This window comes from Cyclopterus lumpus, chromosome 9, assembly GCF_009769545.1.
Source record: "Cyclopterus lumpus isolate fCycLum1 chromosome 9, fCycLum1.pri, whole genome shotgun sequence".
In the NCBI taxonomy this organism is placed as follows: Eukaryota; Metazoa; Chordata; class Actinopteri; order Perciformes; family Cyclopteridae; genus Cyclopterus; species Cyclopterus lumpus.
The window spans coordinates 17882599-17908939 of record NC_046974.1 but is presented as its reverse complement, the minus strand read 5'-3'; the positions used below and the strand labels follow the sequence as shown (position 1 = coordinate 17908939).

The 26341-nt window shown below is 43.4% G+C and overlaps 1 protein-coding gene across 3 annotated transcripts in view; it reads left to right on the top strand.

Moving 5' to 3' along the window:
• The first annotated feature begins 1996 nt into the window (after positions 1 to 1996).
• Positions 1997 to 26341, top strand: part of si:ch211-106a19.1 (uncharacterized protein LOC561797 homolog) — a 40121-nt gene continuing 15776 nt past the window's right edge. The window contains exons 1-4 of one of the 3 annotated variants that reach the window (XM_034541190.1): positions 1997 to 2561; positions 6337 to 6384; positions 8127 to 8335; positions 25464 to 25714. In XM_034541190.1, the coding sequence (XP_034397081.1) occupies positions 2404 to 2561; positions 6337 to 6384; positions 8127 to 8335; positions 25464 to 25714 (666 nt within the window). In that variant the 5' untranslated portion in view covers positions 1997 to 2403. Of the gene's footprint in view, positions 2562 to 6336; positions 6385 to 8126; positions 8336 to 23708; positions 24044 to 25463; positions 25715 to 26341 lie in introns of those variants that run through there. The other 2 variants (XM_034541191.1, XM_034541192.1) reach the window with 2 other exon arrangements.

Sequence of the window (26341 nt, the reverse complement as noted above, 5' to 3'; positions counted from 1 at the left end):
AGAGAGAGAGGGAGGGAGGGAGGGAGAAGGGAGAGAGAGGGAGGCAGGTTTGATTGCTGACATTCAGGCAAGCGAAGGACAGACACGGCAAGATAAGAGATCAATGTCGAAACTGGATTATGAAGGAGCAATACAATCTCACAGTGATGTCCTGACTGACTATATGTACCACCATATTATATTAAAAATGCCTCACATATAGTAGATGTAATCCACTCCTAGATATCCTGCAGAAATAAGGAGGCAGAGCATAATGACAAAACACAAGTGCATCACAGACACAGGAACCTGAATAAAGCTTTCATATCAGTATCTGAATAGTATCAAAATTGGTAATGTTGTGAGATTAACAGTTGCTTATTCATAGACTCAGTTAGTTTGTGAACAGGGCTGCACCGAATGTAAGCAGACCTATTGTTTATAAGAGTGATTCATGGAGTTATTGACTTGCATGCTTTTGTTGGTAGAGCCAACGGGTCAGGGTTTAATTGCACTGATGTGAACATTTGATATTGTGTTTAATTTTTGTAATACATGGTTTTCTCACACTATAATGAGCAGCTGCGTGGAGTGAATGTAGTTGTTTTTCACTGGCATGTGACAACACAAGCTCATGATTTTCTCCGAGATGTAGTGTTAAACCCTTCAATCAGGGCAGATGGTGTTACCTTTTTTTCTAGTAAAAAAAAAGAGAAAGAAATACAGTATGTAGCAGCAACTGTGTGTAGCATGAGTTCTCATCAGTTTGTCTGTGTGTGCGTTTCCAAATAAAAAGGGCTACCGTTTTTTATCAGAAATATTACTTGTATTTATTTTTACTGTATTGTTACTGTGAGTAATCCTGTTTTTTAAAAATATTAAATGCATTTGAGAACAGCAACCTTACTCTGTGACTTTACAATCCTGTAATACAATGACATCACATTGGGATCATTTGGACGACATTGCCACCGTGTGGTAAAGCGATGTTATCAGGAGCCAAATCAGAGGCAGACAGCGATCAACCATTGAACCCATTGAACCCATTGTAGTTATTGGATGTTTAAAATGCATTGTTGTTTGTACTCAACAACACAAGATGATCTGGGGACTAGTGTAATAACTAATCTACTCATCATGCACGGTGGCAGAGTGATAATAAGATTAAATAATATACAGTGAAAACCAATAATTAAATGAACTGAGTAGTTATCTCAGCACTGTCCAAGGTGCCGTGCTGCATGTGTTGCCTGATTGATGGTTGGCTGACAGTTATTTGGATATTCTCCCTCTCTTGTGCACACATTAAAACCAGTTATGGAGTCGAGGTCAACACATTGTTATAGTGCCACTATCCCCAACGCCCGTATCTACGGCCCTGCGCAATGTGTGCACGTACCCTGTCGTCCTGTGGTCATTTTTGATTAAACACAGTTTTATTTGGTGATATGCACCATGCAATCACATTATACACTGAAATACTGATGTGCTCAGCATTTGTTTTATTTTAAATTAAGTTCAATTAAGATGAGGTAATAATACAATACTAACTACTCAAGATGAATCAACAGTGGCCCTGGGGCCCCTGGCCAGTTTCCTGCTTGATAATCCAACCTTGTGGGTAATCAACATATGCATCCCATAACAGCACGTGGGGGCGTTTGCCATTCTGCCATAAAAGGGTTTACTTTAAACCAAAGGCAGAAGGCAAACTTCTCCCATGTGCCACTGATCATATAAACTCATCATCTGACCCCAAATTCGACTGAATTCATGTTTCTATACTCTCAATGATACGATTAAGAAGATGAATGACGACAATATGCTGATTATGTGCGTTACAACATGTCAGCGTCCTCCATCTACCAACTCACCTGTGACCTGTATCGTGTGTGAAATCACCAGCCAAACCGCATGTCAAATGTTTAGGAATGTTTGGATAACAACATCACGTGGTGCAGGTCTGAAATCATAGACTTGAGCTGATAGAGCGGCAATTTCCATTCATATCCACGCGTTGTGAATAGCCAGGTCAACGGCCGCTCCCTCCGAAATGACGGTCATAAACAGCCTGGCCCCGTGGACAGAGAAGCCCCGGTGGCTTTAGAGACAGCCCCGGTCCTCTTATGTGGAGCCGGTGCCGGGTGGCCTCTCTATCCGGTCCAGCTCTGTGCTCTGAATCCTCTGCAGTCTGATCGGCAAAGTGTCTTGGCATCACTTCTCCTTCCTTTGGTGTCCATTCCGGCGTCATGTGAGACGGGGTTCACGGTGGTCTCTCTCGCCCTAGAGCTGACCCAGCGCATCCGTCAGTGCCGACGTCCTCAGGCCCCGGTCGCCGTGTCCCGGTGGGGTAGTGTCCCCGTCCCCGCTGTCCTCCGCTGTCCCCGGTTCATCCCGCATCCTTCGGCGTGCGTGCGGCGGAGGATGAGCGAGCAAGGGAAGGGCTCGACGTCCGCCTCTGCCGCGGCCCCGGCTCCGGGCTCGGACACTTACAAAGGCTGGCTTTTTAAGTGGACCAACTATTTGAAAGGATACCAGCGGCGATGGTTTGTCCTCAGCAACGGCCTGCTGTCGTATTACAGGTACATGTTACAGCCGCAGGCAGCGGTGCTGTGTCACAGCTCGCGCCGACTGGGAGAGTCGCGTTTCAGGGCATCGCAGCTGGCGAGCATCCGGCTACAGCTAGCTGTCAACCGGACCCCGTCGGCGGGCCGGTTGCTCCACGCGCACGGGGGTGTTTTACAGTGGCTGCGTGTGGCGGACACGGTGAATGAGCCACAAGGCGCCCGACTCGTTAACGGGGCGACTCGTGGCGACCATTGGGTTGGGACCAACGGGGCAGCTAGCTAGCCTCAGCCGGTCCGCCCCTCGGACACACGGAGTCGTCCTCTCGGCGGAGGCGACGTCCCAATAACCACAAGTCATGTCGTCACATTGTATTCGTTTTAAACGTCGTGTCTTTTTTTATTCTTTCTCGAAATTAATTAATTAATTAAACAAACAAAGTCTCGTAGAATGACGACTGTATGCGATAGATGTTCGTCACCGTCATTATTATTATTATTATTATTATTATTACTGATGTCTTCACTTTGATCACGCAGTTGCTAACGTGATCTGTACAGTAGCACAACACCTGTGGCTCAGGTGCTTCTTCTTCTCGTGAGGGAGTCACGTGTCCACAGGTGGAGCGACGCTCTAAAGGCCTCATAGAGCGTGACTCCTGTATATTGGTGGAGGTGTGATTATTAGACTGTGTAGGTTATACGAGCAACTTAAATTGAGTATTGTTGATTGAAAGTATAACATGTCTGCAAAGCTACATTTCCTCAACAGCAGCAGCAGCATATTCACTGCCAGTCTAATATGAATACAGCCTTACTAGCAGGTGCATTCACTGTGGTCTCGGGGGACAGCTGTGTGACCATATAGAGAAACCTCTACCCACCCTCTGGCGGCCTCTGAACTGTGATCATTTAGTCACAGAGGAGCTGAGAGGCGCTGCTTGTCATTGCTTTCATTGCTGGGCTCTTCTTACATGTTCAACCATCATTCTTGCTTTAACTTTCGTGCTTATGGCAACATTCAAATACTCTGCTGTATCGTCTTCTGGGTCACAAGAGTGTTTTGACCTCTCTAAACTTACTCATTCCCATTAAGTTCACTTCCAAAGAGTCACCGTTTCCCAGCATATCAATAAACCCAACACTTTGATATTTTGCCCTATGAGACGGGTATGAAACAAGTAATTATGCCAAACCAAGAAACCCTGAACCACCTGTGTATGGTCCACATGAAAGGAGAGATATCATATTCGTTGCAACAGTTGTTTATCCAGTCTGACCTAGTTTTCCTAATTAAATGGTTCATGGCAGAATGAACGTGCCCCCACTGGAGTTAACCTTCATCGACTAACAGCACTGTTTGGCAAAGCTGGCTGGAAAGTTGAAGTGCCCTCACGAATGAGATATGATGAAAAGGTTCTAGCTTAATATAATAATGCAAACTGTAATTGCTTGCAGTAATACGAATAATGAATGTGACTCTAAGCTGAACCTCAAGGATAATTGTTATTTCACAAATCAGATATGTTTAAAAAAATCAAACCTCTTCAAATTTATTGTGTTATGGCAAACTGTAAATGCTTGCAGTAACATGAATTATAAATGTGACACGAAGCCGATTCCTCGGGGATAATTGTCTTTTCAAAAGTCGAGAGCATAATTGACTATGAAGAAGGAAGGCAGTTATCTGAATTCTTGTCAGTATTTAGGTTTGCGTTTGGATCCTCTGATTGCAAGGCAACATTTTGACTCATTACGCTTCCTCGCAGTTCCGACAGTCACACAGTGAAAGTAAGTGCCATCCTAAAATATGAATATTTAGATTTGAGCATGGTTCACTTATTGTACTTGTAGAACCATCTGATGAAAACCACATTCAGAGCCCATTTCGTCTAGACACAGCGCTCTGTCGTCTTCTCTTGTGAGCGCTGCTATTTGACACGTAGGTATAGAAGCCAGAGATAGTCGTGAAAGGAAAGATGCCCGTTGCCTCTCCCCTCTATTAATAGGCCATTATGTTGTAAGGGGACTATTCCCTGAAGTCAAGGTATCTGAGCACTCACACAGTGAAGTTATCTTCTCTACTTTGGCCGACTGTCTGCACTTCTACTGAGAGGGAAGTGAAAGAGTAGCAGACATGTGACAGCATGTTAATTAAACTGTCAAGTGATTATTGTGTTCTGCAGAACATTATTTGTCTTGTCCTACAATTATGAGACAATTATTCAGAGAATGTGCCAGTTTTAAACAGCTTTACGATTGCCTCTTACTATTATAACACTTACGTTTAGACGTTGCTCTTACACTTTGTGTACAACAATATTCTTTCTGTGGTGTTTGATGTTGAAGCACTGTACGATACATGTAGCTCCCTGTTTAAGGATTTAATAATGCCCCTTTGAATCAGTGAATGTAAGTATAAATGATAGGATCTGATGGATAGACATTACATAATTGATTCATCTCTATTACCACAGGAGGCTGCACTTTAAAGCCCAGCGACATGTCTCATTAGATGTAGCCCAACATTCATTGGCGAGTAGTTTGATTTGCAGTATTCAGTGTTTGTTTGCCCTTTTTAAAAGATCAGTTTGTATTACTGATAAATCAATAGGGACTGACATATAGCGGTCTAGCCAATAACCTGAGGGATCCCTTTCATTCCCGAGACCTGCTGATGTCAAAGCAAAGGCGTAGTTCTCTAACTTGTTGAAGCCAAAGGGCGGCGGAGGGCCATAATCAATGCTTTTATTCTGTGGGGAGACTGACACACTCAGCACTTGGGCCTGTTAAAGTGTAATGAGTTTTACAGAGATTCAACATTGCACTTGTTATTGATTACTTTTGGCCCTGACATTGCAAGGCGGGCTGTTTTTATACCACATCAGCCTTGTGTCTCATCTGTTTTACTTTTAGATCATCAGGACATGTGACACGATCTCCGTCCTCCCTCTCACACTGAACTTCTTTCATTTTTAATTTCTTAATTGACTTTTCTTCCCAATTGTAATACTCTTAAAGTAAAGTAAATCCAGCTTGGTGCTTCAGGGAAGATTACAAGGTATTAAAGCTTTGAGTGCAATTGGAGCTGCCATCTCAGTGAATCCAGCCTTGACATTCGTAGGACTGCCATCTTTTCTTCTCAGCTGCAGGATAGTAACTAGATGGTATCAGTTTAAGTGCTCAAATTCCATTTGTGTCCCTTTGGAAAGTCAGGTTATTGTGTTACTGCTGGCACACTCGGCTCCTGGGTGCAGGGAGGCGTGGTGGGAGAGTGGGGAGCTCTCTAACCCTGTTCCCAGCTGGAGGGTAGAGCCTGGCCTGAACCCGGTTAGAGTGGCACATCAGGAGAATGACTGGAGCAAGAGGTGGATGCTGCGATCTAATCTTGTTATTATGCTCTTAGTTGGTCTTAACACAAGGCTACATGTGTGTGTGTGTGTGTGTGTGTGTGTGTGTGTGTAAAAGTGTCCCTGTGCGCCCTGTCCGTGTGTTTTTATGTAAAGATGAGACATTAAAGAGAGCAGGGAGTTGGGCCACATTTTCACCATCTCATTGGTTCAGCAAGTCGTGTCATGCTGTCCATGTCGCAATATCATTGCTTTGGTTTTCTTCTCTCATGTTTATCTCTGGCTCTCTCCCTCCATGTCTTGTGATATTTCAGCCCATCTCCATTCTCATGCTCTGGGTACTGTGTCCTATTTCCACTGCCTGTCTGTGTGTGTCTCCTCATGCTTAAGGCCGCCTGTCCTGTGTTGTTCACTGGTTGTTGTTCTGTCATTACATGCTCCAGATCGGTGGATTTGTGTTTTATGAGGATATGTGCACGGGGGACTGACAGGTAAAGCGATGCTCTCCTGGCTCATGCAGGACCCTCTCTCATGCCCTCAGCTGCCCCCACTCACCTTCCCCTACATAGTGCTTTAATGCTCCTGTCGTCTCTCTTCCCCAGCTTCTGTAGTTTCCTTGACTGTATATTTCATGGCCTTTGCATGGCCTCGCCTTCCCACAGGGCCAGAGCGATCAGTGTGGGTCTCATCTTACTCATCAGCAGCACACTCAGTTTGTTGACCCACTTCCGCCCAGGACTCTGCAGCTGAGCTCGGGCTCGGCACAGCTTCATATGGCCCCGGTGCCATCTCGTCGACACAGCTGATGTGTACGGAGCCCCGGCAGAAGAGTGGCACACTGAACTGCTTGTTCTGGATTAGCATTATAACAAGGCTTGACTTGAGCCAGTAGAAGCCAGCGTATGAGGGAAATCACAGCCTGGCAGAACTTAAAATGCACTTCAACTTCTGTCTTAATAAGGCGGCAGCCACCTTGTCAGTGTCAAGAGAGACTACGGTTTAGTGCTGCTGAGGGGCAGCTGCTCGTGGCAGTGAGAGCTCACTGAGGATGGATGAACGGGCGTGAGCACCGACAGACGGATGCATCCACATGATTACATGGCTGCATGCTTCAAGGTGGCTGTTTTAAGATGGGCAATCATGCGACACTGGGGGTTGAGGATGTGTTTGTTTCATTTAAAACAACCACCACGGCATGTGTTTTTGCTGATTAGTCGCTGCTCTCTGGTTGAGGGTGTTAATCAGCAGAATCAGCTGTCTGTGGCTGGAGTGGAGACCTGCATACACTCAGCTCTCTGTGGGACACACTCTGCTCTGCAGCTTAGCTTGACAGAATGACAGGCAGCCAGCGTCCCTCCAAACAATCTGTTTGTCTGGCTTGAATTTCTTTTTCTTTTTTTTCCAGTCATATTACTTGTAGGGACTCTTTCCTCACAATAATCAGATTTATAAAAACTTGAAAGATGATGTAGAATACCTATCACACGATTAATGCTGATTAATACATTCTACAGTATGATTTCTGTTTTGGATGATGTACAACAGGATTAACATTGTTGCTGCAGTTGTGTTAGTGGAAGATGTTTTTGGGAACATACGGTTTATACGTATGACTTACGCCGTGCGTCCAGTAGCCGTACAACACTCTTGCCCTTGCTCTTTGTTCTAATCTCTTGCTCTGCTGCTTTGGCTCTCTTCCCCGCTATCTCTCTCTGTTTTTTAACAGCTCTCACACTCTGTTCTCTCTTTGTTCACGCTGTTATTCGTTGTTTGGTTTTGCTCACTGCAGAGGCTTGGAGGCAGACAATGGCCTTGTTATCTACACTACTGTGGCCCACTGACATCAGTTGGTGTTAGTGGAGGCTACACAGAATACCCACAATTCAGCACACTTGCAGCATGGCAGGCAGGCCACAGCGAGTAAATTAGAAACAATCCAATCTTTTTAACAGTCACTAATACAGGTTTAGGTATTGTAAATGGATGGTTGTGCTACAGAGCAAGTGCATGGGAAAATAACCAAGTACTTCCACTGCTGCTTGGCTTTCAAAGTAAATCCTTATATCATCTGTGGCATTTCTCTGTCCCTCCTTGCCTCCCTGCTTGTGCGTATTTGCCATAGGAATTCCGATTGTACTAAACTACCTGCAATACTCTAACTGACAAAAAAAGTCCTTCAGCTCTTTCTTGTTTCTCTGTGTGTCTTTTTCCCTCCCCTGTTACTTTGTTGCAGGACGCAGGCAGAGATGGCCCATACGTGCCGCGGAACAATCAACTTGGCCACGGCACACATCGACACAGAGGACGCCTGCAATATTGTCCTGAGCAGTGGTGGCCGCACGTACCACCTGAAGGCTAGCACAGAAGTGGAGCGACAGAGATGGGTCACGGCTCTGGAGTTGGCTAAGGCCAAAGCCATCCGCATGATGAACGATCAGTCTGGTAAGGAGCAACTGGAGAGAGCAGCTTCTAACATGGGACATATAATATGCCAGGAATGCTTTTTGTAGTCTGAAGTGCAAGCTGTGAGAGTGTAACACTCCCATGAGGCACAGATGCAAGACATTCAAGTTCAGAATTTGACCTTAGTAAATACAGGCAGGGCTGATACAATCTTGGGTAAACATACAAGATCCAAGATCCAAGGTGAAAGGTGTGCTCCGCACTGGTCTAGCATTCAGCCCAGCTGCTGTTTCCTCCCCACCTTCTTTAATGTAATTCAGATTCTAGTAGGAGCCAGGAGAGGGCAGCGCCGCCTGCTCAGTCGAGTTGGAAAACAAACTGGAATATGCTAATGGCACTGTGGAAACTGGGCTTCCATTCAGCCTGACAACAGATCGCTCTCCTTTCCAAGGGGACTTATTCTTCTATGGTTGTATTAGATGTTGCAGGTCAAAGGCTATGGGAAAAGCCTTGGAGGACTTGTTTTTCTTCACTTTTAACCCTTGCATCATCCCAAAGCCTCTCCGCTCCAGTCTTTTGCAGTCTGGGTCTACAGAGACTGGAAATGTATTTTTTGCTCACCATTGCCAGTAAGCAAGACAGTAATGTTGGTATATTTTTATTTTGAAAAGAACAGGCTCTAAGAGTCAAAAATGTTGTTGGAAATATCCAGAAATGTACTCTTGTCCTAATAACCTGGGCTTATGTATATAGTACTGAAATCACAATTTTTGACCCTGGACGGGCAAAGGGTTTGATCGCTGTGGCAGTAACAGTTTTTGTTGTCTTTCTGCAAATGGTGCGTTTGTTGTCAGCGGAAGCAAAATAAAAGGACTCTCATTCTACAAAGAAGAACATGTCTGTAAATGTTGTACTTGACGCAACGCACATCGATGGTAACGTAGTGTAGCTCAGGCTTAACACCAGCGCGTCAACCAGGTCACTGCTCAGTCGCTCACAGTACGAGACGGGGCTCCTTTAACACAGGCTATTGAGTGTGTGTGTGCGTGCGCGTGTGTGTGTCAAGATGAACAACAATATGACGATATTCATGTATTGTCCCCTCTAAATGAATTTCCTGCTTTGTTTACTTCAGCTATGTGTTGAACAAACCTTGCACTTTACAAAAAGAGCATTTCATCTGGCACAGAATATACAGAAATAAATGCACTTCAATTTTAAATGTTCTACCAGTGTTCCCTTTTGGACCCATTCGAGGATCTAGTAGCTACACCTTTCTTTCTTTTTAAAAGCAAAAGCTTTTTCTGATACAGTTTTGATATCAGGCAACTTGTTCTCAGACCAAATATGATACAACAGCAACTGCAAACTGATGCTTTACATCCCATCATGCTTAGCAAACTGTGTCGACTGCATGAAAGCACACAAAGACAGCTGCTTCTGTGTATCTACGATGCTGTAGTCAGCCTGATGCCATTCGTCACCAGGTTCACTGTTGCCTTCAAGGCACCTTGTATATTTTAACACTGTCATTAAGAACCTCTTCAATACATTGTCACAAAACCTTAAATCTGTTGTAATTATTGCATCAGTGCGATAATTGCCTGCCATGCATGAGACTTTTATTTAATGTAACGGTTGAGTGTTTGTATTTTGTTAAAGCTTTGACTTAGTGACTGAGAGAAAGAAGAGGTGTGTGTCTTTGTATTTACTTTCACAGCTAATCCATCTGTGGGAGGAAGATCTAAGAGAATGTGAGAAAAGGGACACTGCGTGAGTCCGTCTACAGCAAATGATTTGTTAATGCAAGTGAGAGGAATGTTTCATACAACAGAGAATTACTATAATTTTGCCATCAGGCTCTTTCATAGCATTTCTTTCTGTACACAAGGCAACATGGACCAGTGGCATTCATTAACCTGCCCTCCCCCCTCTGTCAGGAGTCAAGTGCTCCTATCGATGTCCTCAGCACAGAGGAGGAGCAGAGTGTAAACCCAGGGCCCATCATGTGTGCAGATGGCGGCCAAAGTGAGAACTTGATAACCTTGATGTAGCTTGTTGTTTATTTACCATCTCTGGGTTTCATCTGAGCATATTGTTTTATCTTGAATCTCAAGTCGCTCTTTGTCTGTGTACGACTGACATGAACCCTGAATCACTTACCTGAATGTCTCATTAGTACTGGTGTCACATCTGCAGCCTTTCCATTTACAAGCCCTCTCTTCTAAATTGCCTGTCCTTCCATGAGTGCGTCTTGTTCTAATTTAGGTTTAGATTGTATTTATAACAGCTTACTGAAGCTAGTGCCTGCACTTTGGGGCAAACGTTCAGCAGGTGGCAGTGTTTGCCTTCACTTCAACATGACCCGCTCCTGTGTTTGCCTGCTTTGTGAAAGTGGAGCTCACAGCCCGTTCAATCACTTGTTCCAGTGCTGGTTTGAATTTGCAAGCCTGACATTCGCTCCGATATGAAGTTAACACCAGTTGGATGGTGATTTTCCTTTTTTTTGTGGAAACTGAAGGTTTAGAGAAAGATGGTGGGGAAATTGAGAAATTCATATAAATGCTGGAACGAGTCATTCGGTTTTCTCTGGGTGTAGCTGAGGTAGGCGGTAACACCAGCAGCCACAGATCCATAGAAGGTGCTCTCTTCCTGCACCTGTCCCAGATGTGCCCAGCATGCAAGCTGATGTGTATCTTGAGTTCTCGAACAGTGCGTTAATCTGCATCAGCATCCAGTACGTCAACCTGACTGTCCTTGGGGGACATCTCACTTGAACTGACCCTGGTTATGTGTGAGCAAACCAGTAGTCACACGATTTACTTGTCGGGGGTTCAGTTTCCTCAGATATTTACATGTATCCAGTTATTTTTCTGCTCTAGTTTTATTTCACTTTGCAGAAAAAGGTCTGTCCGTGGTTCTGAAACAGAATATTATTAAGCCTCCTTAAACAAGCGTTGTTTTCATCCCCGTCCCTCCTGGTCCTGACTGTCTCGCTGTTTCCCCCCTACATTCGCTCCAGCAGTAGCTCTTCCTCTTTCTTTCTTTCACCCTCTCACTCGCTGTCTGGTTTTCCCGCCCCCTCTCCGTCTTTCTCACTCCTCCTCCCTCAGTAAGCTATTTACTCTCCTTTTCATCCAGCGGGTTTTTTTTAGTCCTGAATGGAATGACCTACTGCTTTCTCCAACTCTTCCCTTTTCACTCTTTTCTTTGCTTAAAACGTTGCCATTGTCCTGCAAAGTCTGGAGGGAAAAATAGAGACGGGATAAGGCGCAGTTTTCCTCTTGTAAGTATCCGGCTTTTCTTCCATTTACGTTGTGCTCAGGAATGTGGGTGCATGTTTGTGTGCATACATGTGTATCTGGTTTAAATGATTAGATGCAGCTGTGTTTATACGTTGTAGCTTATTTGACAATTGTATTGGTGAATAGTGGCTCAATTGTAGTAGATAAATCTAGGATATCGGTGATTTTTCAATGTTGGACAAAGGGCTTATACAGTAGACTTCTGTCCCAGAGCTCATTCAGGTGATATACTGGCTTGAAATAATACAAAATAAAAAAAACATTTCTCTATTAGCAGTGAATGGAAACATTGTTGAATACTGTATTTGATTAATTGTTTTGCTCTCATATATACATTGATGTCTCTGCGCAGGGCAGGACGCTCGGGTTGTAGGACTGAGTTACGGTCGTGCTGGTTTTGTAGCATCACTCTACATGTAATAGAATCACGTGTCCTCGTTGGCGTTGGATGTAAAAGTGTGTGGCGGCGAAGGTTGATTTGCTCGATCAGCTCCCGATGACGAGGGCGATGGAGACGAATAGATCAGCGTTAGTCTATAGTTCTAATGATCCTCTGGGTGCTTTTCTCTCTTTTGGTTTCCAGCCATATTCAACTTCTGTCTCCCTTTTCTGTGTCTTGACTCTGAATGTAACAGCCGAGTGTCCCTGTGTCTCATAATGGATTTGAAGCCTCCAAACTCACACTCCCTCCATGAACTACACCCACCATCGATCTTGGAGTTACATGCCACCCGCTTCCTCACCCACTGATCTGACTTGCTCTATGAAACTCCATTATGTCTATGTTGTTGCTTTTCTTACAGTGTATTCTACACATTAGAAAGTAATCAAGCCCATAGTCTTCATCCTGTTTCTACTGGGCTTGCTGCCTGTTTTCTAACGTGAGGCTGCTCGGCATTTTCTCTCCTACATCTACATTTTTTCCTCCTCTCTTTTTTTTTTTGTTCTATTATATTTTGAAACCACGCAGGGCCGATGTATGTTGAATGGTCTCTGAAACGTCCCACCATTAGGTGAGTGATGTCTGGAGTTATACTTTAAACAGAGGTCACTTGAGAATAGGATAAATATGTGTGTGTGTGTGTGTGTGATCTAGATAATTAGGTTTGAACATTGTGCTTGTACTGGCCTCTTGTTTCAGACATGGCTGTCTGTATGATGCTAATCATGACTCCGCACCGTCAGTGGACTATTGAAGCATTGCGTTGTTACAGCATCCACGCTGCTTTACTGGGATTATTGTGCCGTCCTTTGTTGTACTGGAATTTGTGTCTATTCTTTGGGGGCTGCATGCTGCATGAAACTTGAATTCATTATCAAGCTTATATTGTGGCCCAGACAGTTGACATCCACATATTTTCTCTCTGTCGCTCGCTCTGTAGCTTTTTCTGCATTATCAGCAGTTGAGCGAGGTTGATAAATTGCGAACCCAGATACAGGCAGGTCATTAAATCTTAAATTAGTTAAATATAGTGCAAGGCGGTCAGCTATGAAAATAGAGCTTCGATTTCCTCCTTTTTCCTCCTCCGGGTGGGTTTCTGTGTTGTGACGTGTTCGACATGACATTCAAATTATTATTTATGTTCACATGTTTGAACCAAAGTATTCAGTTTTAAAACCAGACTCTTTCAAAATGGACTTTCATCGTTTTGATATGTGACATTGAGCAAATGTTCAATATGCTGCTCATCTCGAATTTATTATTTGTCGGTGATGACTAAGTGATGATTCATTGCCTCGTTATATTGAGTCAACTATAATTTAACTCTGCATGGTGACTGTTTGTGATTACTCACTCATCCAGCTGATGCATGGTTCCTCTACTGTGAGCCACTGCAGGCGGACGCAGGAAACAACTCGTACCTTTGTGGTTAATTAAAGATCTTCCACCTCCTAGATAAGCGGGTTGTTATCGCAACAAGAGGAGTGTCGGTCCTTTAGGTGGTCTTCTGTTGCCTCAGTGACACATAATGTGGTCTTTTGGCATGTATCAATAACATTCATATGGCTGCTGCTGGAATTGACGCAGCATAATGTTTTTAAAAGGTCTGAAACTCAGAATGTAATTTTCCTTCCCACGATGAAACCTTTTTCTTGAGAGGATTGAACTGATTTAAATGAGCTTGGTGCTTGTGCATTCAGGCTGTGCACAATTCCTGGATCTTCATGCAGTAATTGGCTTAATGAAACTGTAACTTGTTATTACTTTAGTGTGTTCTTCCGATGGGTTGCCCTTCGTCTGGGACCTCCAGTAAATATACAAGGAAATGTGGGCGCTGAACTTTGAGATTTCAAAAGAATAATAATAATTTGGAGCAACTTAGGTTTCACTTCAGATTTTTAAAAGTTGATCCCTCTCATGGAGATAATATTGTATGGATTGTAGTCCCCTATATTTAGAAATTTGTTGCACACCCATAACACCCCGATGCCCCACACAGAGCCTGCTGTGTTCAGTGTTGGCTCTCAACTGTATTGAAGAAAAGAAATGATGAAGGTCAAGTATGAAATTAATTGAGGTTTCATGCTTCGGCGCCCCCTTGAACATGCCCCGGGACATTTAGGGGATGTTATTTATTCACCGTCCAACAATCGTTCCTCGTCAGCACTTCTCTCACCTCACTTACAGCCCCCCCTTACCTGTTTTTGCTGTTATCAGGTATTTTACAGAATCACTGCAACACATTGTACAGCAGACACGCTTCATGTGATACTGGAGCAGTCAATCAAGGGAGGGACTCTGTATGCTGTTGGCCAAATTTCCAGAGCTGATTTTGTGCATTTCATCCATGCTATTGCCCGTGGAAGAAGGAATTTGTGTTGCATCATGCAGTGACAAATGCTTGAAGCCCTGACACAGAGGTATTAATAGCATTACTGATAACTTTAAGCTGTTAAATAGATTTGTGATTCGGAAGAAGCTGTCTTCCTTTCTCTCATCACACAATTATCCCAGTGTAAGGGTTTCCTGGCCAACTAAAATACAATGATTATTGTTAATAACACCCTAAAGAGTATGTTAAGGCTATTGCCTCAACAAAATGTAAAACAATAGTAAGCATAAATAACTGAAGGCTTGGAGCTGGATATTTTATTACTAGAGGTACTTTAAACAGTCATGGTCAGAAAGTTGGCTCATAACAAACACAAGATCACTATAACATGGTCTGTGTAAGGCTGAACAATAATGTCTGAAATGATCTAAAACAATGAACATTTATGTTGATAAACTATGTGTATGTTAACACCTCAGTACATGGCATGCACTTGCTTGTGTAGGCTTTCTTTGTATATGTCTGTCTGGATTAGTTACAGTATAAACAGTTAAATCTCTAGCGCTTGAGCTGATGGACCAACATTAGATGTCATCGGCTGCTGTTGATGTTTTAAGTTCATGGGATTCAGATTGTGTATGCACTAAATACTGAAATGGGAGTACATTTAGATTAGTAGGGGATTCACAATACTACTAATTTGAAACATTTGGTTTATTATCCAGCCCTTCGTCTGGCTGATATGCTTTAAATAGTTATATATAATTATCACGGTCACAGTAGCATATAATCACACAGCTACATTATAACCAAAATGATGTACAAATCATATAACTGTCTTCCATTGTTCCGCATTACACGAGACCAAACTCTTCAATTACAAACTTTGATATATCTTTTATTATAGCTTGCTTTACATTTTGTATTTGACAAGCAGAGCAGAATCGGTCGGGTAAGATGTGGTCGTGCTGTACATCATGATGGCATTCAGCTGAAAGAGAATGAGCAATTGATGAACTATGGGCCCTACCTAGCTAGCATTGGTGTAATTTAATTTATGGATTCACAGAAGCCCACAGTTAACTTGAAGAGAGAAGAAGCAGGTGCCAGAGATGATCGTGAGTTACAGTATGGTAGTGATATTAACACTGTCAGTAATATATATATATATATTTATATTTATATTTATATTTATATATATATATATATGGTTCAGTGACACTGACCCGTCTGCAGGAGGTGAGATTTAAAGTGGTCCATCAGCAGCTGGTGATCAGCACTATACAGAGATTCTGAGAAGATAACATAGGAAGGACATGTCAATCAACAGAAGAGGAAATAGACATTTTACTGAAGGATGTTTTATTTGACCTTTTGCCCTTGGTTTAGAAGCACCACTCTGAGTCGATATATTGAAACTTAATCTGAAATCTTTTCATCCCCCGTGTCTCATCGTACATAATCTCCTTGTGTAATTTTAAAGTGACAAATCCATTACTTAATACCATCTCTGCCATTTCCTGAAATAGTTATCTTTTTCTATCAGGCTACGAAAAGCAGCAATGCATTCTGGTCTTAGTTGTGTTGATGACTGCTGGCTGCAGAGTTCTATCTCCTCGCTGCTTCACTCCCTCTCTCTCTCCCTCCCTCTCTCCCTCCCTCTCTCACTTCCTCCCTCCCTTTAACAGTCTGCACTGCACTGAGGGAAGCATGTGGAGGAGAATTGTAAATGTGCCGAGCTCTGTGTGTGTCCCGTGTGCGCGTGAGTTTCCGGAAGCGAGCGAAGCAATGCACGAGAGGAGATAGGAATTACACGAGGGAGCGCCTGCATCGCTCCCCTGTCTGTGCGCTGTATGTAAGCGTGTGAGTATGCATGTATGTGTGTGCACGCTGCGATGCTGAACAGGGAAAGTCGCTGCCTCTGCCCCCTTCTCGCTGGGATTATGTAGAGGCCAAGGGCAGCGCTGCGTCTCAGGGAGCGTGGACTGGGATCAGGCCTGCAGAGAGTGGGATGAAGGGCCGGGGCTGCTGGGAGGCGGGGACGGTCCGCTCCCTCTGCAACTCGGGCTGCCTCAGTAAAGTCAACCAGGGTCAGTACAGCTATGGCTAAACATTAGCAAGGAGCTGTCACACTCCTCTCCATCTGTCCCACGACAACACATTCCTCATCCTGCTATCGCCTCCTCATCGTGTGTCTGAGAGGTAGCTGTCATCCCTCTATCCGTCTTCCTCACTCTCTCTCTGGCATCTGTCATCTGTCGCCACGGATGCTCACATCACTGCAGCCTCCATCCACAATGCAGCGCCTCATGCTGTAAAAAGAGCGGTGTGTCCTCTCGCCTGCACTCCTCACTGCATGCAGTCCCCGTCTCCCTTTCCCCTCTTTCTCCTGCGCTGCTCTCGCTCAGACTCATTTCCTCTCTCTTCTTTGCGCTTGCTCCACCTCACATTTGCATATGGATGAGTCTGAGTCTGCCAGGCTTACGTGTTGTGTTGGCAATGTGCATCTGTGTTTGCATATTGCACGTTTAGTTCATTGCACCATCCGGAAGTGTGAAATGTGACCTGCTGTATTTCCCAGGGTCCTAAAGTGAAAAAGTTGTGGTGAGAGGCGTAAGGACGACAGATTAATAGGATTGGATTTGATTTAATAGGATATACTGTGTGTGTGTGTGTGTATGTATGTGTTTATATATGTATGTATATATATATATATATATATGTACTCTTGAAGGAGCAATGAAAAATGGGTTAACTCACGTTCTACTCACTGCTCATTCTCTTTTGTCTCTTCACTTCTCTCACTTCATCAGTTTTCTTGCCCTTGGCAGAGTTGGACAATGTGGAGTTGAACAGCTGTGCTCTTAAGCCCTGGGCTCCCCAGTTTGCCCGTTTGTTCACTGAAATGAGTTTGGCATTGGTGGTATAGGCAATATTGTTTTAAGTCTTTTCATAGTAGGCAATATGAATGTTGAGATGTGATTAAGTTAAAACTGAAATCACCAAAGACATCATCCTCTATAGTGTGACGGATCAAAAGCCTCCATACGAATATCCTGTATGTGTGTATCAGTGGGAATATTTGTGTATAATAGTTGGGTTTATACTGGCGTTGCCTACACGGACATCCATTGTGTGAGTTTAAATCTGACACAGAAAATACATTGACGTGCTACATGCTGTTTTGGATTGGAGATGAGTGTTGAGTTATGATATGTGAATAAATATTAATATGATGAGTAGTTCTTGGCCACTTTCTTCTTGTTGAATTGGCTGCTACATAGAAAAAGTTTGGCTGAGCCCATTTTAAAACAATGGACATTTTAAAAACTGTTGAATCGTTACTAAACTCTTCCTGTATCGAAAGACGATCATTCAAAGTCCATAAACAACTATGTAGCTGTTTGCACAACTAACAAATCGATATCTACACATAACAGACATATGAGAATAACTGTGGGTGTAAATCAGTGCCCTCTGTTTCTTACCGAGCAACACAATCAACCTCTGTTGCAGTCGAAATAAAGACCAGTTGTTGGAACACCGTTAAATGTAAATGAGCTCAGTAAAAATGGTTAAGTGTTGGCTCAGGGCCAGTAGGAACTACTTTAGCTCAGTAGAGTGGAGAGCGTCGGTTCCAACTGGGCCACTGCTTAAAAAAGTAACACATAATAAAGCCTGAATAATAAGAGGCCTCACAATGTCGCAGCTCACACATGCCACACAATCATATCTGGTATGAGCCGTGTCATTGTCACGGTCGGGAAAGCTGTGCTCCTGTTGGAGGCAGGGATTTGGGATTTGTGAAAAATAGAAGAGGATAGCGACAGAAAATGTAACTTTATGTGGAGATGAATTCTGAATGCTGACTAACCTGATTGCAATCTTTCGTGCCTCTCAAACATTTAGTGACTTCTGTCTAAGTACATTTAAGTGACCATGCAGTTGTGAAACACCTCTGGGCGTATATATCTTTCCACCCTTACAAAATGACAGAGAAAGTCTGCCTCGTGTACTGTATTGATCACAGAAATTGAGATCAAAACAGTACAATATTTTGTAGTTTTCTAGTGTACCTTTTGACAGTAGACATTTTTACTTGTATCCCTCCTTAGATACAAATACTCATCGTCTCTACACATCTTGTATACATTATTAAGAGGGGTCAGAGTGCAGGGTCAGCCCCTGGTACTTTAGAGATACCTCTACAACTGCTCTGTGAAGGCTCTTCTCTGGTTTGATGGTTACCTTCATGGCTCATTATCTCACAGCGCCAGCACCGGGACAATTAGGATGATGGATCACAATCTAGCTGTGTTCCCGGGTTACTGACCCACAGGATCAGAGTGTTTAAGAAGAGACAGTGACGGCCATCCAGCAATAGCACAAACTGTCACATACTGCTTGTGACTTCTTGTTAGAACTTGTGACTTGTCGACAGATTTGTATCGTCTCAATGTTAAAATCATCCTAGTGCTGGGATGAATACATCTGAACATAGTAATCAACCACGACTCCGTACGATTCGGGACCTGCATAAGGTGCTGACACTCATGGTTACCGTGGTAACAGCAAGCACGGTTTAATATTTCAGGTCTCTGAAATCTGGGGGTTAAAATTACAAAAAGTTATGCTGGATAGCATGTATGGATAACTTCCTGTGAATCCCACGTGCCTGAGAGGTAATTACAGAAATACACCGCATGCCTATTTCAGAAAAGGGGGCAACTGTAAATAATATTTACACAACGAATTTGATTTCAAGGAGATGTTAACGATTATACCTTTTTAAGTGAGCAATAAAGCTGCATCTCAAGGATGTGTTTGCACGTTCATTTACAATTGCGATGCACACAGCATGCACTTTGTTGGGGAGATGCACCTGATATACGGTTTCTCTGTTAGTGAGGCGTGTCTTTCAAATTGTTTTACATTTTTATCTTCATTTTATACTATATACCAGCCCTGGTTTACATGAGCCAGGGCAGCGGACGACACAGCCCCTCCTCCTCTCACAGCCTGAGCAGCTGTGTGCATGCATGTAAATAAAGACATGCATTTATTTAATGTATGCTCACACACTCTCGCATACATGGGTTTTAATGAAGCTCTTTGCCTTCCAATGATTAAGAATCTCTCATACTGTAGATACAGTGTAAATCAGACAATGAAGAAGCTCACTTTTATTAATGCTGTAATTTCCTGTGAAATCCTGCCAGTGACCAGACTTGAGTAGATGAGCTCAGTTAGTAGTCTTCGGTTGTGCGAGATGATAATTAATGCCCTCAACCTTTTGACTGTAGGAGTTATGCAGTAAGCAAGAGCTATTTGCCTCTTACAGGTTTGATGCACCAGCTGGGAATCCATCAAATATGCTCCGCACCCCAGAATATAAATCTACAGCTTAGTGGTCAGCAGTCTGATTGTTTTTCTTTCTGTCGACTCTTGCACATTATAAAATGTGACTGAATTAAAACACATTGCCTGGTTGCTGTTGTTTCTTTTCCTTTGTTGTGTGCGGCCTCTGGAGCGTGTTCGATTGGACCCGCTGCCAGAGCTGTGCTGCAGAGCTGTGCTGCAGAGCTCTGGGGACAGTGATGAGTTGCACTGCACAGTTTCTCCTCCGCTTGTGGAGAGCCGAGCGCCGTGTTACTGGGTTTAACCTGCCGTCTCCTCTGTTTGTCTCCTCGTGACGTATCTCAGGGGACGTATATATGGTGCCAGTTAGCAATTACTGGAGAGGATTACGCTCCCCTCCCCCGGGACGCTCTTCGCTCTTCATCTACCGCGTTCCCTCTTCTGTTTCTGATAAACCTTCATATATTCTCTTTCTTTTTTGCACACTCCATCGTAACAGCTGCAAAAACACTCATCTCCCTCTCACTTTGCTATCAGTGCTGAACCACAGGTATATAACCACTGTGTGGGCTTCAGATTGTAACCGCATTAAGGCTGGATAATTGGAATCAGTATCTGATCATCATGATTGTGTCATCCTGTTCATTTGGTGCTAAAACTAAAAAATGCAACAGTCCTGCAATAATATTTCAGATTTTTGGTGAAACGGATTTCTAATATTTTGTCTATTTATTTTTGAATGAGGGTGAACTTAATATAGAAACCTTTATAACACTGTAATTCAAAAGATTAACATATCTGGCAAGTCACACAATGTTGATTTGAAAAGTAAACATCTGTCATGTGTTTACTACAACATCCGCTCTAGCGATGCAAAATGTGCTTGTGTTGTATGTTTATGTTTAGATACTCACAGAACTTGTGTACGGTTATAGAAAGATCATGATCATGATACAGGAAAAGGCCTCAGGGACTTTAATCGTGAGACACAATATGTGTACATTATTAACATTTAAACTACACTTGTTCAAGCATTTCCATAAAAACAAACAGAGGCTGGCTGTGGACATAATACAGGCTGCGTTTATGTTTGTGACCAAAATATAACTGGAGATATAATTATTAATACCGTGTAACATAATTCCTAAGAGAAGGATTAATTGCAGGGCGGTTGTATGAGACTAAGTTGATACAGTATGCATTGGTTTGAATCACCATTCATACTAAAACATTGTGGTCCATGTCCACTAACAAGGGTCATGAGATTTAGTAATAAAATAACATTGTAGGGAGAATCTGATTTCTGCTTGTAGTTTAAAAAAAAAAAAAATTCTTAATTTGTTTTCCGACACTTGTTTCCCATCTGGTCAGGCCTTATATGTTCAAATACCATCTTTAATCCAGAGAGGCTTGATGGGCTCGTCTTTCTGCCACAGGGTGACGTCTTGTCAGCCGGAGGCCCCGACTCCACGAGCCTGACAGCCCGTCCTCAGGGACGAAAGACGAGCCTGACAGCGGGACGGCAGCGAGACCACTGCTCCCAATTACACTCTCTCTCTCTCTCTCTCGCTCTCTCTCTCTCTCTCTCTCTCTCTCTCTCTCTCTCTCTCTCTCTCTCTCGCCGTTTTACGCTAGACACAAAGATAAGGAGGGAGTGAAGGGAGAAAAGGCGTCCGCAAGCACACGCTGAGGACGGATGGAAGATGGATGTGTGTTTATCAGATATTTCCTTCAATTATATCATCAACCTCTGAGTCGTTCAGTAGAGACACGCATGGGAACTGGGAACAGGGAACAGACGTGCACTTGTGTCTGCGCAGGGTGTCCTCTGAGGTGGTGGATGGTGGGGGAAGGGGGAGGTGCACCGCCCTTCAGGCATGATTGGCGTGGTAATGGGCTCCTACTCGTGCGTCGTGGGGGCGACGTGGCTACGGAGAGCCATCAATCCACATCTGTTGTTGGGAAGGAAGTGGTTGTGAATGTGAGGGGGCGAGCTAGGGTGTGTGTGTCAGCGATGCACAGACAGCATATATGGAGTATTTATTGACACAGGTTTACTGTTAAATGCAGTCTTTACTTTTGATCCCGGATCTGAGTGATATACACTTGATAGAATGTGTTTATCTTAAAGGGTTTTCATCCCTAGTCCGGTCCGCTCTACATTTTATTGATCCTACATGGATCTGGCTCCGTGAACCAAAAGCAATTTGCAGAAAGCGCATTTCTGACTTGTGGAGGCTTCATATGGATCAAAGAAAGCTTTGTGTCCTGGTTTGTCTTTGCCGCTGAAGGGTGTCTGAGCAGCAGCGCTAACATACAAAGTGTGTGTTCTTTCAGCTCACAACTTGTTTCACTGAGGTTTGGGAAAGAGAGTTACATTTGCAGGTGACGTGCTGCAAGCAGAGTCTCCTAAACAAATAGGCGCCGGTACATGTGACAGTTTATTTTTAAGTGTCGTTGCTTAAAGTTGCTGAACTCATTAGTAAAATGAGGGGAATAATAAGAGCATTCACTGCAGTGCTGCCAATGTCGTCACATATATTTTACTTTACTCGTCAACATCATCATTTAACATTGGATATAGTTTGTCAGCTTGAGCCAATCCACTGTTATTTACAATGTGTTCAATGCTCTCCAGATACAGCCTCCCATGAGCCACCACCCAGATTCCCTCCAGCAGTATACTATCATATATAATGTATAATATTATCTAGATCCTACTCTGTAATGTCATACTCCCCAATGTGGACATGATAAGAGCACTGAGGTTGAGTCTCTAATGTTTAGTTGTTAATCTGCTCCTTACAGATACACAGCAATATGATTTAAGGGATACATTATGTCCTGTTTTACCTGGAATCCTCGCTCACTCTCAGCAAACCTTCCTCTAACTAGTGTGTCCAAAGGGGTCTTTGACGTAGCTTTCACTTTCATAACAATTGCCTGTTTTGTAGATCTGTCTGTTTTGCAATAAGTTTGCAAAGAAACATATTTGCTGTTTTTATGGTATTGCAGATTTACTTAACAGGGATTACTTATTGGTTCATGTGTGTGATCTAATCAATCTAATCAAAACATGAGAAAACGTCCTGGGTGTTAGTTAGCCTTTCAAAAGGTTGATCATTGTCTTTTTATTGTCAGATGTTCACAATATAGAAACAGGACACTGTATCTCATCTAATCCCAATGTATTGTTCCAGATGAAGATTTATGTATGGAGCTGCACAATGATTCGTTCAGAAAGATGAGACTTTGAAATAGATAAAGGAGCCTAGTCAAGACATTCATCTTCATTGTATTGATCTTTTCACTCCAAGGGCAGGAAGTTAGCTTTGCGTTATATACGGCATCCAGATTCCCAGGTACTGTTCTGTATTGACTTTAAATCGGGTTGAACTAAGGGTCCGACGGGCACAATAGCAAAACTATCTGCATAAAGCCATACTTTATACTCCTGACCTCATTCAATTCCTTAACGGTTAGCGGTTCAATAGCAACGGCGGACAGAAGCAGAGACATCAGACGTTCTTGTACCTAATTTGGAGATTAAAGAAAGTGAAACGGTTATTTTTGTTTCGCACAGCAGCCATTGGGGGTGAAATAGAGAATTGTAATCCATATAAAATTAAGTGTAAAAAAAATTAATCCCACTCCAACTGATCAAAAGCTTTCAAAATGTTGTTGTATATCAAATTTGAGTTACACTTACTCAAATCTAACGGTAGTTGTTTGATCCCATTTTTTTGTATTTCCACTTATCACATGGCAAATATATAACTAAATATAATTTCTTTATATTTTTACATGTAAATTCCTCTTTTCTGTTGTCGTTAAAATATGTTTGATGACTAATTTTGATCTTGGGGGCGTATTCATAAATGTAAGGCTTATTGTTTCCTCGTGGGAGGAAGTTCAAAAATACATCAACTGGCCAACTAAGTTATCTGTTGAAAGCTCCTCTGTCATAGTCACACTTTATCAATTCAAGGCTTCTTTCATTATCCTGTCCGACTCTCTGAGCGTACTCCTCTCTCTCCCTGCCTCTAGCGATCCTCTGCACTGCAGCTGTCCGTCTCATTTCGTGGTCCGATTCAGCCTCTTCTTCGTCTGCTTTCCTCCGCAGGGTCTTTATTGATATGTTTTTGTCCGTCCCTTCTAATGGCCAGACAGTTGTGTCTCTCCGAAAGCCCTTCCAAGATGTTCACACATGATCTCTGACATTTTAGCTCAGTGTGTGTGTGCGCTGCTTCTTCCTGGCTGAACTTTGGTCACCTTTTGGGTGGTAATGGATGCCCGGGAATGCAAACACGGTGAGAGATTGTTTTCTTCGCTTGTCTTTGTCCCCTTTGCTCACCCTCGTATATTGATGTTACACAATGTCGTCCTCAGACCGCCAGACTACCAGCATCCCCCAGGCGGAGATCCATGTTATTGCTACATGGTGTACTGTAAATAAGCCTGACAGGGATGACAGTCTCTTCCACTGCGAGGTCACAGCCAGCTGCCTTGTTCCGAGAAGAAAGTGTTGCTGTAGTGCGGCTTCTCTCTAAGACTGTGACAGTGTCTCCTCTCAGCTATATAACAGGCCTCAGTGTGACAGAGCATACTCTGTATGGTGGCGTGTAGACGACAGCAGAACAGCATCTTTCTAGACGTTGGGGTCAGCAGGGTGGACGAACGGGTGCAGAGACTCTAACGCTGCTCTTTTAAATCCATTGTCCTTGTTGAGATGCACAGTCGTCCTGGTCCTGACGTTCCTTATCTTTCTCCGTGCCCTCTGTTTTGGCAGTAGTTTGATATGTCACTCCTCTGGTGGGATGGTTGTTGATGTTACCCTTTTTTCAGCTGGCAATAATGTATCCAGAGTGAATACGCTGACATTGAAGTTGTTTTCATTAATCCCTCGCTGCCACATTGGCTTGTTTTGTTCGCTGGATTTATTGAAACGCAAACCCAGATTTTTTTATGTTGGGAAATATTCTTTTGTTGAAACTGAGGTTTGATACTCAGGTGTGCAAATACTTCTCATCTACTTTATTTCAGAAAACTTGGGTTTTCTTGCTGTATGTGGTCCTTTTACATTGTCACTGGGCTGTGTATTGACCTTGGTCTCACTCTTGTCTGTGATTCTTGTGCGTGCGGTGTGTGCATACGTGTGTGTAATGTAAGGCTGACGCTGCAACACTGTTCTATGGTCTGTTTAAACTTGAGTAACCTCTCTTTAGTGACATCAGTGAAAAGGCAGCTGCTACCGCAAAGGCTCATGGTTATGGACAAGCTGTCTGTATTCAAATGCCCTGATACAGCTTACATGTACATTTGATAAGCTAACAAAGACTACTCGGTCATATTTAATGCTCTAAAACTAATTTCATCAGTAGTACAAATCATTGTTGTATGTAATTGGTCTTTTTATCATTTAAACGTTACGAACATCACTTAGAAATCAAACACCAAAACATAGAAATTAGTTATACAATGCTACGTCTGCCTATACCAGTTTACCACTGGGAAATAGAGAAGTTGGATATGTGTTGGTCACGGTAGCTTGGGGACTCATCATCCAGCAGCAAAGAAGTAGATATGTTGCCTAAAATTACCAAAGGAAAACGTTTCCAAATTGTCTTTGTTTGTCTTCTTATTTTTATGATTGGTGTCCTCACAAGTCTTATTTACCGTCTCGTTTTCAAGATGGTGTGTGACCTCTGACCTCTTACCTCTACCCTCCAGATGACTCGGGGGACGAGGAGCCGGCATCCCAGTCGGACCGCAGCGAGATTCAGGGCACCCTGAAGATACTTGTCAGCAAGCTCGATGACCTCAGCACATGCAATGACCTGATCGCAAAGCACGGGGCGGCCCTGCAGCGCTCCCTGAGTGAACTTGAAGGTCTGAAGGTCCCCGTGGAGGGAGGGGAGAAGATCAAGGCAGTCAACGAGCGAGCCACCCTCTTCCGCATCACTTCCAATGCTATGATCAATGTAAGTAGCTGGAACAGTGAGCTGAGTGCCCGTTGTCCTGCACGGTCATCGTGACAGGATGCCAGTCGTCTGTAATGCCCTAGTTAGTGCGTTGAGCGATGAGATCCCTTCACAGTGTGGCCTTTTGAACAGCAGCCTGTGAGCTGCAGGGCTGGAGATGCAGATCCCGTTCAACCGACTTAAACACAACTATTTCTAACTTTGTGTTTCAAAGTAAAAAAAACTAAAAGATATGATTTTGAAGTAAACGCTCCTCTCCAAGAAACTAACTTAAAGAAAGAAGAAGAAATGTCTGGAAGAGCAAAAAAGAAAATGACTCTTTCAAAATAACATATTGCAGTTTAGCTTTTTCTTATCAGCTATATCAAATGTTCAGGTTTCACTGTGTGTTGGATGTGATAACCAGCATATGCTCCACTGTATCTGCCCCGGGTCCATTCTCCTCAACAGTAAATACCATTGGCTTTACAGTGTGTTAGTAGTGGATGAGAGTTCGGGGAGAGTTGAGGTGCTGAAGGATTGATACTAGATATGATAGTGGGTGGGGGGGAGACAGGAATAACCCCTCCTCCCCCCTCGCAACCCCTCGACCCTCCCTGCCTGGAGAGGAATGTCCGAGCCTTGGAG